This window comes from Trachypithecus francoisi, unplaced genomic scaffold, assembly GCF_009764315.1.
Source record: "Trachypithecus francoisi isolate TF-2019V2 unplaced genomic scaffold, Tfra_2.0 Lachesis_group15, whole genome shotgun sequence".
Lineage (NCBI taxonomy): Eukaryota > Metazoa > Chordata > Mammalia > Primates > Cercopithecidae > Trachypithecus > Trachypithecus francoisi.
Window position 1 is genome coordinate 52,540,356 of NW_022681460.1, and position 16,286 is coordinate 52,556,641.

At 49.6% G+C, this 16,286-nt stretch overlaps 1 protein-coding gene across 1 annotated transcript in view; it reads left to right on the forward strand.

Moving 5' to 3' along the window:
* Nucleotides 1-5,515: 5,515 nt before the first annotated feature.
* The window catches only part of FOXO3 (forkhead box O3), a 125,509-nt gene continuing 114,738 nt past the window's right edge, over nucleotides 5,516-16,286 (forward strand). Inside the window, 2 exon segments of the mRNA XM_033234789.1 lie at nucleotides 5,516-5,669; nucleotides 5,799-6,541. Coding sequence (XP_033090680.1) covers nucleotides 5,924-6,541 — 618 coding nt within the window. The 5' untranslated portion in view covers nucleotides 5,516-5,669; nucleotides 5,799-5,923.

Here is a 16,286-nt window from a genome sequence, read left to right on the forward strand (position 1 = left end):
CCCAAGGGGCGAGCCTCAGCTCATAGCTCTTTGGTACACAGTATTCAATAAAGACACACTGCATGAAAGTAATTTGCTGAGGAGAGGGGTAAGCAGAGAAAGGGACTAATGAGGGTGTCAGACATAGACTGGGGAGCAGTTATACCAGATGGGTCACATATTCGTTAGGAACCTCGTCCTACTGGTTTCCTGTCTTCATTGAGATGGACACAGAAGTCAACCCAAGAGGAAAACGTGCACTTGCTGAAGAGCAGTAGGCTCGGTTCCTAGAATGTGGGCTCTGGGGTGAGAGGGAGGCTCCAGCTGGCCTAGGTGCAAGGAAAACTAGGCTAGGATACAGGTGCTGAGTGAGTGGCGCCCCCTCAGAGGGAGAGCCCTGGCCTCTACCACGAATCCCCTCACAACTAGGTGTTTGAAATGGTCATTTTACCCAGCTTGCTTAGGTAATCATCTTAAATTTTGTCCCTCCAGTGACTGGATATGCAAAATAGAGTGAACAATCACCACCTTAAATTATTAATAGAAATAAATAGGGCAGCCGGGCGCGGTGGCTCAAGCCTGTAATCCCAGCACTTTGGGAGGCCGAGACGGGCGGATCATGAGGTCAGGAGATCGAGATCATCCTGGCTAACACGGTGAAACCCCGTCTCTACTTAAAAAATACAAAAAAACTAGCCGGGCGATGTGGTGGGCGCCTGTAGTCCCAGCTACTCGGGAGGCTGAGGCAGGAGAATGGCGTAAACCCGGGAGGCGGAGCTTGCAGTGAGCCAAGATCGCACCACTGCACTCCAGCCTGGGCGACAGAGCGAGACTCTGTCTCAAAAAAAAAAAAAAAAAAAAAAAAAAAAAGAAATAAATAGGGCATAAAATTGTTCAATAAGAGGTGAGAAAAGTTTTGACCAAAAATTCTGCCTTGAAGGGAATGCTGGCATTTCCTCTCAATTAACAATCATAACTTCTGGTAGGAAGAAATGGAGAAGGAACAAGGAGGCCTACAAGAGGAAGGCAAAGGTCAAGGCAATTTGTGGCTAAAAGAGAACAATCTCTGAGATTCAACCTCTGAGTTCTCAAAGGTTTGCCCATATGCACGAATTACAGGGGTAAGGTGCACAGTTACAAAGCTGCAAGTTTACAGTCACTTCCAAATGAAGCTTTTGATCTTCAATTCACTTGCAACTTACCCAACACTCTACGTATGACCTCTTGAATTTGTCTTCTACTGTTTTTTTTGTTGTTGTTGTTGTTTTGTTTTGTTTTTCTTTGTGGCGGGGAAGGGAGGACAGAACCTCACTCTCACCCACGCTGCAATGCAGTGGTACAATCATGGCTCATTGCAGCCTGGACCTCCTGGAATCAAGCGATCCATCGTTACACCTCAGCCTCCCATAGCTGGGACTCCTTGTATTTTTTGTAGACACCCGGTTTTCGTCATGTTGTCTAGGTTGGTCTCGAACTCCTGGGCTCAAGGCATCCTCCCGCCTCAGCCTTCCAAAGTGCTGGGATTGCAGGTGTGAGCCACTGCACCCGGCCTTCTACTATTTTTAAACTTGCAATATTTCTTTTTAACATGTCTTATACCCCCAAGTAACATGTCTTATACCCTCAAGTAAGCTCTTCGGGGAAATGGCTTTATCATGTGCCTGCCCCCGTGCCCCCATTCCTCACTGTGAAGCTCACAATGCTCTGTTAATCTACTGAATCTTTGACTCTTCCACTTTTGGAATATGCGTTTTGTAAATGGACACTCAACATGTTTATAGTGAAAATCTAATGACTGAGAGCCCAGCCACTGTAAACACATTATTTCTACTTTTGCAGGTCTGCACTCTAATGACAAAAGATTGCTTAAATTTAGAGAAGAAAACGTGTGGATTTCTTCTACAGTGTTATAAGTATTTAAACCAGCAACGGAAAATTCTTGGAATTTTATGCTGCATCACGATGCGCGGCCCTGGGTGATCTAGCCTCCCAGTTCTTCGTGCAAAGCTCAATACCAGCTTTTAACCACCACCATACCACCATACCCAACCTGCACCCCAAGCACTGGCACTTGAAGCCGAGTTGTGGTCGTACATCACCGTCCACACTCCCAGGCTGTAAACCAAATGCAAACTCGGGGCTTCTCAGTGGGACAGGCCTACAAGGAGAGGAGAGGTGCCTCGTGAGGAGCAATCGCAGTAAGCAGTCAGAGACCCCTTCCCCAGACTTCCCCTTCCAAGGGCAACCCGAAATAGCAGAAGCTTATTTCTACGTGGGCACAGCCGCATGCCCACAAGACAGGCACATGTGGACTGGGGGAATTCGGTACAAGGAAGCGAGGACACAGAGCACGTAGGGTGCTGAGGGTCCCTCTCGCGGCCAAAGTATGTGTGCCAGTGAATGTGTGCGCGTGTGAGATCTGCTCCAGAAACCGTGGCCGCGGACTGGCGCGGCCTCCTGGGCGAAGCACAAGCAGGAGTCTTTGTTCCCTGAATGTGAAAGCGAGAGCCGAGCTGGGCGCAAAGACGGCGGCGTTCCGCGGCGGGAAACCGTCCTCTCCGCCTCGGCTCGGGCAGCGCGCGAAACTCTCAGGTTCCCCGGCCCGGGCAGCCGGCTACGGCACCGGCGCGCGGTGGGGACAGCCTGGCTATCTCGCTAGCCGCGCCCGGAGAGGCCGCGCCGCGGGCCCCGCCGCGTCCCCCAGCCAGCGCGGGCGGCCCCACGCGCCCGCCACTCGGCAGCGCAGCCAGCGCCACATTCCATTTAAAAATAACACCCACGTGCGCTGGTAAACAAGCGCGCGCGGCTACCGAGGCCGCGCGCCCGGGCCCAGCGTGTGCGGCGCGCGCGCCCGCCCGCCTCCCGCACGTGTCGGCCGGCGCCGCTCAGTCCCCGCCCCCTCGGCGGGTCGCGTTCCGCCTACGAGCCTCCAGCCCAGCCGCTCCAGGCCCTAGTGCCCCCTACCCCGCCAGGCGCGCCCAGTCCAGTGCTCTGCAACTTTCTGCCCCCGACGCCTCCTTGTCGCCGGCGGCCGCAGGGTCCCAGGTCGGCTCCCTTGCTCCCGTCCGCTGTCTTCTCGCGTCCCCCCTTGAGCCCTCCCACCGCCAGCGCGCGAAGGATTGGTTTCTAGTGCGCCTTCTCCCTTTTTCCCTCTCCTCTCTCTCCTTCCTTAGAATTTTACTCGATTGTTTATTATTTGCTGGGGGGCGGGGGCGGGGGGCGGAGAGGGGCATCTGGGGCCTGGAGACTGGTAGCAGCGGCCAGTCAGCACGCGGCGTGCCTTGACGAGTAAGCCGCGCAGCGAATGGCGACGCGGCGGAGAGCTCCGGGGTCACGCGCTTGTGGAGACGATGACATCATCTGTTTGTACGCGTCGAACTAGCTTGGTGCAGGGGCGGGGCCGCGCGTCACTTGAGTGACGGGCGCTGCGCAAAGCCCGGAGCCCGGAGACCGCGGGGCGGGCTGGCTCCTGTGTACGCTGGGCTGGACCTTTTTGTGTATGGAGTCGTTGAGGAGCCCGCTTCTAGACTCTGAGCTATCTCTGGTGACTTACAAGGATTTTTTTTAAAAAGATGTTGATGAACTAGTGTCTAGACTTCTGGTGTGCATGTCGCGTGTAGTGCATTCGTAGAGTACAAATAAACGATTTGGGGCACGGATTGTAGAATAAGGACTTGTGCAGATGTTTTTTGTTTAACTTAAAGGATATGTCTTTTTTTAGAAGTCAAAAATGCACACGTAGCGGTTTTGTCATCATTTACAAATTAGATTAAAATTATTTCCCCTTCTCAATTGTTCGGAATCTGCTCTTGAATGTAGGACGGGGTAAATTTGCATTTCTTCGTAGTTAGTTACACCTCTCCCCCGTTTGCCATGAAACACATGAAAAGTGAAACACGACTGTGGTCCACCGTCCGATGCGAGAGATTCAGTGCAAACCTTTTGGTGCCTGATCGCATCTGTGAGCATCAGCTTATCGAAGTTGTCGAGGCGCCAACATCTTCGCCGTTCAGTAGTTCCACGCCGCGGTAAACCTTGCCATCCACGCCCAGCATCTCACCTCGGGTGTTACCTAGTGTCGGGTTCTAACAGGGAACCGGACACCGGGGCTGGCCCAGAGCCCGGCGGGCGGACGCGCAGGTCGGGGACCCTGGTACCAGGCGCCCTGCCCGGAGTCGGGGAGGCCACGCCGCTGCGCTCCTTGGAGCGTAGGGGGCTGTCGCTCCTGCAGCTCCCCCTTCTTCCTCTCCGGGGCCAACGCCGCGCTTTGTTGTCGTTGGGGCTCTCGGGAGGGAGGAGGAGCCCAGCGGGGACAGCAGCGGGAGCCCGCCGAATCCCGGCCCGCAGCGCGCGCCCGGACACCCACGCCCGCAGCCCCGCGGAGCTGGGCCGCGCAGGCGCGCGCGAGCTCACACACGCGCACTCACACATGCACGCCCGCCGCGCGCCCGGCCCGCCGCCCAGCCCTCCCCCTGGGCGGGGACCCGCCCGCCGTCAGCCTAGGTTGAGGCGCCCTGCGTGTGTCTATAACTTTGTGCTGCTGCTGCGGCCGCCCTGCTCGTGGAAGGGAGGAGGAGGAATGTTGAAGGCGGCGGCGCGCGAGCTGACAGGCGGTTCCTCGGGCGGGCTGCGGCGACGGCCCGAGCGCTTCTCCTTCGCCGAGGTTGCGCGCCCCCTCCTCGCCGTGCCCCGGGCCCGCGCGGGATCGTGCGTCGTCCCGCCGCGTCCCTGAAGGGAAGGAAGCGAGGTAGGCGCCGGAGCAGTGCAGCGGGCGGCCGCCTTCCCGGTGACTCCGGATCTGCTTCCGAGCTGGGCCGGGCGCTTCCCTTTCCCCTCCCCGAGCCGCGGTGTGCGCGCCCCCCTTCTCGCCCGCTAGTGTTTTTAAAGGACTCAAGGGAAGGGGGAAACTGTCAAGATGGCAGCAGCGGGAGCAAGGAGGTGATGAACATGCTGGTCCGGGTTTTCTAGCAGCCCGGGAGACTTGGCGCTTCCCGACCTGTTGGAAGATTTATGTTCCGACTCGCTCCCTCCCCCGGATCCCGACTGGGAAGGGGGCGGAGGGGACGACGTCCGCGAGAATGCAAACCACACAAAATCCCGAAGTGGCCGTCCCTGCCGGGCTCGACCCTCTGCGAACGCCCGCCGGGCTGCTGCTTCCCCTTCTTTCCGTGTTTCCTTTATTTTTTGGAAGTGACAAGGGCCCATCTGCGCCCAGACCCCCGTTCGCCCTCCGGCCCGCGGGCGAAGAGAGGAGCGGGAGCTGCCCGCGCAGTCCCCGGGCTCGGGCCATTCGACCGGTTTGGGGGTGACGGGAGGTCGCGGAGGCGGCTGGGCCGGGAAAGGGGAGAAGAGCCGAAGACAGCACAGACTTGAGCGGCGGCGCCGCGGGAGGCACTAGAGCGGGCCCGAGCGAAACATAAACAAACGCACGCACGCCCGAGCTCGGGCTCTGACCGCCGCTCGGCTGCGCCAGCTCCGGCCGCTGCCCGCTTTAAAGGCGCGGCCGCCCCTCCCCCGGGCGCCCCTCCCCCTTCTCCCCGCCCCGCCGCCTAGCCCGGGAGGGACCTGCGGCTGGGCGGCGGGGGGAGGGGGCTGCCCCGCGCGAGGCCGTCGATTCGCTCGCGGCTCCCCCGCGGCCTGGCCGGGGGGCGGTGTCTGCTGCGCCAGGTTCGCTGGCCGCACGTCTCCAGGTCCGCCTGTTCCTGGGAGGCGGGCGCGGCAAGGCTGGGAGGTGGTGGCGGCGGGCGAGGACTCGCCGAGGACTGCGCTCCGGCCCGGGATAACCAACTCTCCTTCTCTCTCCTCTCGTGCTTCCCCAGGCGGCGGCGGCGGCGGCGGCGCCCGGGAGCCGGAGCCTTCGCGGCGCCCACGTCCCTCCCCCGCCGCACCCCGCCCGGGCGCGAGAGGAGAGCGCGAGAGCCCCAGCCGCGGGCGGGCGGCGAAGATGGCAGAGGCACCGGCCTCCCCGGCCCCGCTCTCTCCGCTCGAAGTGGAGCTGGATCCGGAGTTCGAGCCCCAGAGCCGTCCGCGCTCCTGTACGTGGCCCCTGCAAAGGCCGGAGCTCCAAGCGAGCCCTGCTAAGCCCTCGGGGGAGACGGCCGCCGACTCCATGATCCCCGAGGAGGAGGACGATGAAGACGACGAGGACGGCGGGGGACGGGCCGGCTCGGCCATGGCGATCGGCGGCGGCGGGAGCGGCACGCTGGGCTCCGGGCTGCTTGTTGAGGACTCGGCCCGGGTGCTGGCACCCGGAGGGCAAGACCCCGGATCTGGGCCAGCCACCGCGGCGGGCGCCCTGAGCGGGGGTACACAGGCGCTGCTGCAGCCTCAGCAGCCGCTGCCACCGCCGCAGCCGGGGGCGGCTGGGGGCTCCGGGCAGCCTAGGAAATGCTCGTCGCGGCGGAACGCCTGGGGAAACTTGTCCTACGCGGACCTGATCACCCGCGCCATCGAAAGCTCCCCGGACAAAAGGCTCACTCTGTCCCAGATCTACGAGTGGATGGTACGTTGCGTGCCCTACTTCAAGGATAAGGGCGACAGCAACAGCTCTGCCGGCTGGAAGGTGCGTACCCACCCCGGGCTGGCGGCAGGACCCGCCGGGCCTCCTGCGCAGCGCGAGACGCGCCTCGGATTCGTCGGAGAGCGCCTGCGGGCTCCAGGGCAAGGGGTTGGCAGGGGGAGCCTTCGCTGTGAGGCTTTGGGGGTTCTCTTTGACTCCTGGAGTAGGGGCACCTGGGGACGGCCCGGAGGGGGGAAGGAGGCTCCCCAAAAGCCTAGGGCATGGCCAGGTGAGGAGAGGGGGCAGGGGACGCCGGCGAGGGAAGGGCGAACGGGCAGGAGTACATTTGCTGGATTCTCAGGACAGCGCCGAGAAGGTAGGTCTGCAGCCAACTTTGGAGTAGAGTTTACCGTAGTGGGGGTCTGGTGCGGGCGCTGTAGGTGGAGTGAGAGGTGTGTGTGGGGGGGTGTTTGGGACGCAGTGTCCAGAGGAGGGGTTGGATGTGTGGTTTCCAGTGTGTCGCAGGAGCATGTTGCGTCGTCACTAGCTGAATGAGAACCTTCGGGTCCAAGTTTCAGCTTGTGGGTGTTAACTCCTACAGGCACATCGATCCCATTAGAAAAAGCAGTGGTTGCAAACCTCCTCCTGGACGGCTTCTTTTACTTGCCTGTATTGATACCTTTCCTTCTCAGAGATGTCGCTCCAGTAAATCTGCTTCTTACTCGCTGCTTCTGAAATGTTCTGGGGCCTCGAACCGGCTGATGTGGCCACCTCAATCCAGACTGGCTGCACCATCTGCTCCCGCCGAGGCCTGGATTCTGGCACTGTTTGAGGGAAGGGCTCTGGTGTGGGGACCTGCGCTTCTTTCACTCTGGCGATTGGGAGGAGGTTTGGGGGCCTGGCCGGGCCGTAATGGCTTCTACCTGTAAGTGAACCCGAAGAGAGACTCTCTATCGTTCCTTATCATCCTCTTGGGGCACGGGACACGTGGTAGGGAGAGAGATGTGGAAAGGCCTATGATGTAATGACTTCCTGCAGTTGGGTATCCAAAGAGATGAACTCCTCTGCCCCTGCTGGGCTGCTGATACCCAGTTGCTTTGCTCTTCCTAGGCACCTCCCTGGCCCCTTTCCCCAAGACAGTAATGTGTCAGTACCAGGCCAAAGAGTCCTGTGCGGTTGGAGATATACATCTCTTAACAGCTGCTCCTATTTGCAATTTAGCTTAGATTTTTTTTTTTTAATGTGAAAGTAGTTGCTTCCTCCTTCCCTTTCTTCTTGTTTTCCTGGGTTTCAGGAGATATAAAAATAAGAACAGTTTAATCTTAGTGGAGAATTCAATGGAAGCACTGGAGATGAACCTTTATATGAAAAATCTAAAAAACTTAATGTAGAGAATGTTTTATTTTGCTTCTAGAAAACTCGTCCAAAGTTAAATACGGCCTGTATCAGAGAGGCTTTGTATTAGATACTTCAAAAGTAAAACACGTGTGCTTTGATATTAATCCACAAATCTGTCTGATTTCTTTTAACAAATGCTAACATTATGAGTCTTATATTTGGTCTAATTTAATTGCTTTATAAAAGAATGCCAGTTGTATGATGTGAGAGTTCTGTACAGAAAGGATGAAAGACAATTCCATTTGAAAAGAGCACTAGTGTGACATCTTTTAAAACTGGGTTTCCAAGTGGATGGGAATGGTTAATCTCACTGTATAGTATCAGGAAGGGGTTAGCAGACAGGATCTGAGAACATGGATTTGGGGGTTCGAAATATTTTTCAGATTTCTCTCACTTGAAATTTAGTCTTGCATGTTTGAATTTGGTGAGGAGAATATGTTAGTGAAAAGTTAGTTAACTTTTAACTTAGTTAAAAAGTTAATGTAGGAAGGGGTTTTCACTTTTCCTGTGGTTTTTAAGGTTACAAATGTTTAATTTCATAAATAATATTTCTTGTTATTGTGTTTATAGTTAAAGATAATAAGTTTAATGAATTTTATTTTGGGGGGGAAGATTTACATGAGAAAATAGTATTACCAAAAGTAGGCATGAATTGAGATTGGGCTAGTTACATTTTCATACAGTTTGTAGGACTTGCAATACAGATTTTGAGCCTAGTCATAAACTTTATGATTTTATGTCATAACCATTTTTTTGCCTCATGGTTTCTTTTACCCTTCTCTGCTGTCTCATTTCTCTTCAACTAAAATCTTAAAAATACTGTAGATTGAAATTTTCAAGGCTTAATATGCTTAATACAGGGCACACATTTTATGAATCTTTTTACCTTAAAAGTTTTTACCAATACATTTCTGAGTGTCACATGGCAACTAATCCTTGACGGCTAAAGGGATATAATTTTGTTAGAGTTTTTATAAGATGATCTTCAAAAGATGCAGCCATGCAGGAACTTTCAAATCTTTGATGATGGAGAAGGCCCTTTGAAACTGGGGCTGGTTTCATATTCTGATTATGACTAATAGGCAACCTTTTTTTTTGTGCTTGTGGTTTAGTGGAAGAAGAGGGAAAAGGGAGAGGTCAGGAGCTAATTGTGACCCATTTCCATGTGTCCAAGTTTAGGAGTTGATTCTTGTCGTGATTAGTCATTTTGGAAGCATGCATGTGTATTTAAACCACACTACTTTCATTCTGAGTAATGTAAGAGGATTTTTAACTTCCAAAAATGTGTAGAATTCAGGTTAACATCTCCTAGTCATATGTGCATAAAGGGCATGCACGTCCTTACTTCTTTTGAGGCTATTTGGGCCATTGCATTATGACACCTTGTAACCAAAATTGTCACCCTAACATCATAACATGAAAGAATTAGAAAAGAGGGCTTGGAGATCAGAATCTAAACCAGTGGTTCTCAGCCCTGGTTGCATGTTTGAATTACCTGGGAACTTCTGAAAAATACAAATACCCAGAGAATTTGATATAATTTAGTTTCTGTGTGGCTTAGCATTGAAGGTTTTGTGTTTTGTGGTTTTTTTTTTTTAGTTTCTTAGGTGATTCTAATGTATAGTTAGGATGAAGTTTCCTGATCTAGTTCAACCCTCTTATTTTACTGGTGAAGAACCTGATTTTTGGAAAAGCTAATGACTTTCTTAAGATCACACAGCTGGTTAGTAGAGAGGTAATTAGTAGCCACAGTTCTAGAGGTTTTCGTTCTCCATTTTCTTCTTCAAATTGATCTTTTTTTGAAGGTCGTTTACTAGGTAATGGATAGTCTTACATAAGTAGAGGTTGCTTTCCTGAAAGGCATATTTGCCTCTCAATCTAAAAACATCTTGCTTATTATTTCAGCATCAAAAGGATGGGCAAATGTAGAAGGAGGCTGAGTGAGTGTACCATGTTTGCATAACTGTCCAGTGCCTGTCAGTAGGGGTACTTAGGAACTATGAAGTGATAAAAGAGGTAAGAAGGATAGCATTTTAACAAAAAGAGGAAGCCCTTGGTTACTTAACATTTGTCAGATACTGTGTCAGGGAGAAGGATGATGGCTATCTCACAGGTTCCCTTACCTCGGGCATTAAAGTAGAAATGAATAATCAGATGTGGTTAAGAGGGGAAAAGGTTACATTTCCTTTAATTCAGATTAAGCTTGCACTGCACCCATAATTGAACAAGTGAATTCTCTCAGTTCCTCTTGTCTTGGGGAGATCTCTAAGGACTCCAGGGCTTACCTGGTAAGGCCCATCTATCACTTATTTTGTTATACACACCACACGTCTGCTTTTCCCATGGGTCAGGGCGTAATCAAATTAGGCAGACTTGAGTTTCTGTAGTGGTTCCCATAATTTCACAAATGTGGGAGATACTGTGTTAACATTGCTGCTGCTGCTGCTGCAGAGGATAGTTCTTCAAGAGTCCGAGTTTTCTTTCATGTAAGAATGTGTATTGTTAAGGCTTCTTGCCAAGATAAAAAGATGAGGGCTGTCCTGTCACATAATGCTTATTTATGTCCTCACTGTTTCTGTTCTTTAGATTAATACATCCAGTTCCTTTTCAACACACTGTATTAGGAAAAATGTTATTTTAACTGCAACTCTGTTAACAATTTTCTTTTAATTTGAAAATAACTAAATCATAACAATTCCACATTGGCTCATAATTTTGACCTCAGTCACCTTTTGGAGTAACTCACCAAAAGGCCAGTTATGGTCGTGTGTGAAGAATCTGTCTGCTTGGCCCGTGTTGCCAATATGTTATTTTGTAATTTCCTTTGGCAATAGTGTCTTCGTCAGTGATTCTCAACTAATATACTTCCCCTTTCTACAGCCCCAGTACACTAGAGGGACTGTTTTTCCTCTTTTTCAAAGCTGTGTCATTGACCTCTGAAGTGAAGAAATTGGCCCTTTTAGACTTTGATCTGTGAGTCCCATGTAACAGAGACTCTTTAAAAAAGAAGCTAAGTGTGTGTTTTGATGTGTTTATCTCCTTCTTAGAAAATGAAATGAAACTACAGCAGACTTATTTTTGGGAGATTTTAGGAGGGTTCTATTTTAAGAAAATGACACCATACAAGAACATCTTGTAGTTAAACTTTTTAGTACTCTGCTTGTGAATCTTACTTAAAACCTGCAAGATATTTTTATTTGGAAAATTAACGAAGAGGCCTTGTCTCACTAATAAGTCATTTAATTTGGTCTGGCAAAAGTTCACCATCCATTCGAAGATCTTCATGAAAATGCAAAGATAAGGCTGTTTAGGCTTGAGCCCAGGAGTTCAAGACCAGCCTGGGCACATAGCAAAACCGCATCTTAATTTTTTTTTTTTTTTAAAGACTGTTTAGGCCTGTGCATTCTGGCAGGTTACCCCACTTACCCAGAGCTGGTGCATCAGATTCCAGATTCCCAGGGCTGGAGAAAATATGGAATTAATTTTGTTTGTATACCCCCTTATTTTGCCTGTGGGGGCAGACTTGACCCTATTCTCAACTCCTCATTTTTCTTTTCCTGCATCACAAGTTGAGGGGTCCTGAAAAGCCACTTTACCTTTTTGGTGCTGTAAAAGGAGCTGTGGATCATAAATGCAAAGATGAGTTGATATCAGTGGATGTTACAGCTGGTATATAGTAAGTGAATGAAAGATTGGAAAGAGAAAATCCTTTTTACCCATTTGCATCACATCCCATTTCATGTATTCAACAAATGTGTATCAAAGACGTGCTGCTTGCAGAGCATTCTGCCAGGACCTAGGGATATAGTGGTAGCATAAGGCAGATAAAGTTCCAGTTCACTCACAGGAGTTCATATTCTGATGGAGGAGACAGAAAATAAGCTATAGCATATCTGTGCTTTGTGAACTTGTCATTGCTGCCTATTCCCGTTGCCTTTTTTTTTTTACATCTGTATTTCTGCTTTCTCTAGTACTCCAACTCTGCTAAGAAGTTGCTGGCAAATGGCAAATTTGATGTCCAGCATGGCTTGGAGCTGGCCTTTAACTCTCTGCAGATCATTTTGAGCTTGCTTTGGAGATGCAAAACCACTGTACCATGGCTCCTGTGGACTGGGTCTGTTTGGGAGAAGATGTGGTTTTCCAAGCTCCACCTGGGTTAGATAGAGCATGTCTTTGGCCCTGGACTGATCTGGGATCCCCAGTTCTGTCTCCCAGGGCCTTATGTAGATCTGGCCTTCCTCTGGAGTGGATGTGGAGCCTGGATGCCACTAACCCATCTGTATTACTTGTTGCCTAAAACTCAGAATTAAAAGAGATCTTAAAGATCATCTAACTACCTTATTTTGCAGGTGAGAAACATGCTAGGAATATGTGAGTGACTGGGTTCAGGGTTCCACAGCTAGTAGGGGTGGAGTAACGGTGTGTCCAGTCGGTGCAGTGGTTCATGCCTATAATTTTAACACTTTGGGAGGCCAAGGCAGGAGGATTGCCTGAGGCCAGGAGTTTGAGACCGGCCTGGACAACAAAGTGAGACCTTGTCTCTACCAGAAAAAAAAAAAAATTGGCCAGGTACGGTGGCTCACACCTGTAATCCCAGCACTTTGGGAGGCCCAGGCGGGTGGATCACCTGAGGTCAGGAGTTCGAGACCAGCCTTACCAACATGGTGAAACCCTGTCTTTACTAAAAATACAAAAAATTAGCTGGGCATGGTAGTGCATGCCTGTAATCTCAGCTACTCGGGAGGCTGAGGCAGGAGAATTATTTGAACCCAGGAGGCGGAGGTTGAGTGAGCCAAGATTGTGCTGTTGTACTTCAGCCTGGACAGCAAGAGCGAACTTCCGTCTCCAAAAAAAAAAAAATTAGCTCTGTTGTGGTGGTACATGCCTGTAGTCCCAGCTACTTGAGAGGCTGAGGCAGGAGGATCCCTTAATCCCAGGAGCTTGAGATTGCAGTGAGCATGACTGCACCACTCCACTCCAGCGTGGGTGACAGAGTGAGACCCTCTCTCTCTTTTTTTTTTAAAGTGTGTGTTTGTACCACTGTACTGTAGTGTCTGCTGCCTACCATTGTGGTTTCACAGCTGTTCATCTCAGTGCTGTTTGCCTCAAGTTCTGCAAGCTCATACTTCATTTGCTGTCTTCTGCTGCTTCTCCCTCTTCTAGGCTGGCTCGCACTGGAGTCACTGTGTTTCTCTTTTTGTGTTAGCCATCAGCACTCTCAACTTACTATGCTAAATGCCTTTTCTCTCAACGCCACCTCACCCTGCCCACCTCATGGCTGCTACCTGTTTATTTTGTCATTTTCCTGTGACTCTTGAATATTTTTAAGCACATTGTAAGGGTCTTGAAATTAGGGAATGTGTCTGCCAGACAAATAAGTGTTTCTAATATTTGGAGCTGCTTTTTGGATCGTATAATCAACCCATATGAATAGCCTTAGTTCTGGGGCTGTGACTTGGAGAGGGGCTGATTTGACTCACGAGTGAGCTGGTGTCATGAGTGGAGTCTTTTGGATACTTGCAGCTCTGAAGGTGGCATCAGCCTTAGACCTCCTAGCATCAATGTTGATGTGATGTGGTGTAAATGTGAGATGATGCTGTGCTATCTGGGGTTTCTTGCAGTGCCTTGTTACCCAATGCATAAGTCCCTGAAAACTCTGTAAATGTCCATCGCTACCTACCACAGAAACTGAAGGAAGAGTGATCTTGGGATGACCTTGCATTAAGAGAAAAAGGAAATGACGTTTGCCTTCTGTATGTAACCCCGCTATTTGCATTATTAACATACATGGTCCAGAAAGTCACCATAGAATTGTTTTGCCTAAAGTTTATTTTACCCACTTTTAGGATCAAAGCTGTTATGTAAAACCTTAGTTGTTTGTAATGTTCTGCATTTTGGGGCAGAAGTCCCAAATGTACTTCCAAGTTTTCTATCCATGGATTGGGATATAGAAGTCATGTATGAAAGGAGAGGAGATAGCAGGCAGTCTTTGAGATGAACTATTTCAAGGAGCAGTCTGCAGTTCTTCCAAATTAGAGTTCTGAATATGTGGTTAGGCTAGTGATGATGATAGAACACCCCAGTTCTGACTGCATCATTGCCCAGACAGACCCAGTATCTTTCACCATTTTATTCTTGACCAAACAACATTCATTTCCCAGTATCTTAGTCTCCCCTAAAGGAAAAAGAACTACGTAGCTGGCATCCATAGAGTGCTGTCATGTATCATTCTTGGTAAAATGGAAATATATGATTGGAGTGTGTTTCAAGCCAGGCTTTTCTATAGTTCTCTTGTTCCGCTTTTCACTCCTGATTTTTTGAGGTTTTAATCTTGAGACCTTTTCTCTGCAGTGCCTCAGTTACTACTATGGAATAACATAATGAGCGAAGAAGATAACTTCTCTACTGGGCTGTGGTTCTTCTAGTAATTCTGCTACTCCTGGGTCATTGCCTAGGGTGAGGAGGCCAGGTTATCTTCTGGAGGCTCACCACACCTTGATGTCCAGATGTGTCCTAGGACTGCAGTGGAGAGGTGAGCACAGTGTAAGGAAAGCATGTGGCACATGCGTAGGGGCCAAGGCTGCAGCAGGAAGTAAACTTTCCCACAAACAAACAAACAAACAGCATACATCAGCTTCCTTCTGGAGTGAACCTGTAGTAAACCCAACAGAGATGTGTTTGGTAGTTTTCAGTACGTTTTTGAGAATTTGTTTGAAAACCATTGAGGGGTGGGGTGGAAGAATCCACATCATATTTTCCCTTGTTTGTGTGTGTGTGGTTTTTTTTTTTTTTTTTTGAGACGGAGTCTTGCTCTGTCGCCCAGGCTGGAGTGCAGTGGCGCCATCTCGGCTCACTGCAAGCTCCGCCTCCCGGGTTTACGCCATTCTCCTGCCTCAGCCTCCCGAGTAGCTGGGACTACAGGCGCCCGCCACATGCCCAGCTAATTTTTTGTATTTTTAGTAGAGACGGGGTTTCACCATGCTAGCCAGGATGGTCTCAATCTCCTGACCTCGTGTTCCGACCACCTTGGCCTCCCAAAGTGCTGGAATTACAGGCGTGAGCCACTGTTCCTGGCTCCCTTGTGTATTTTTATTTTTAATTTTTTATTTGAGACAAGGCCTCGCTCTGTCACCTAGGCTGGAGTGCGGTGGCACAATCATAGCTCTCCACAGCTTCAAACTCCTGGCTCTCTGTGGAGAGCTGTGATCCTCCTTGCCAGCGCTGCTCTGAGACTATTACTGAGCGCCATGACACCCAGCTAATTTTATGCTTTTTTTTATAGAGATATGAGGTCTCACTTTGTTGCCAGGTTGGTCTCAAACTCCTGGGCTCAAGCAGTCCTCTTACTTTGGCCTCCCAAAGTGCTGGGATTATAAACGCAAGCCCCTGCAACCAGCCTTCCTTGTATTTTAGATGTTTAGTGAAGTTAATTAAGTTAGCCCTTGAAGGTAGTGAGAATTTACTTTAAATTCAGAGCCAGCAGAGGGAGTACACAAGTCTTTAAGCCGATCTCAATTATTTTTTTCTCCACACAGCTAAAATAATACCTTGATTATATTTTAAAGAACTCTGATATATAGTGTTTCCATGTAAGTTTATTGTCATCATTAGAAAAGGAAAATTTAGGAGAGGGAGTGTGGAGATTAAAAACTTAAAGCAAGTGTTTTAAAGGAAACCTTGGTCTTCTAAGACCTATGATTTACTTCCCACTCCTAGATCATTAAATGAGAGTACTTTTAACTGAAAAAATACCCTCCCCTGCCTTTCCTCTTTTTGCTACTCAATTCCTGATACTACATATTCATTTATACCTAAAACCAGATTTTTACAGAGTAGTCAAGTGTCTGGATCGGTGGGATGTTCTGTGTTTTAGTGCTATTTTGATTGGGACTTTTGATATTTTCCAAGGCTTCACAGTTGCTCATGGGTGAGAGAAATGTATGTGTTTACCTTTCTCTCAGGTAAGAGAGAAAAATAAGGTAAAAAGTAAGAACAACATTATTTCCAGTTCAAAAATGAATAGTCATGGAGCTACAGGAGACTACTGTAACTTTGAACTTTTTGTAATTCTATAATGCTATGATTTGTCACCTCCCTCCACTATGCCCCATATTTTGGTGGTGGGGTTTATTTTTGACATGGCAGTTGGAGTGGGTTGAATAGAGTTCCTCTAAAATTCATGTCTTCCTGGAACTTCAGAATGGTGACCTTATTGGGAATCTTTCCTGAATTAGTTAAATTAAAGCAAAGTCATATCAGCTTAGGGTGGGTCCTAACTCCAGTGACTGGTGTGTATAAGAAGAGGAGAAAATACATAGAAACCCAAATAAGGCCGTGGAAAGTTGGAGACAAATATTAGAGTGATGCAATTATAAGCCAAAGAACACCAAGGATTGCCAGGAGCCGCGAG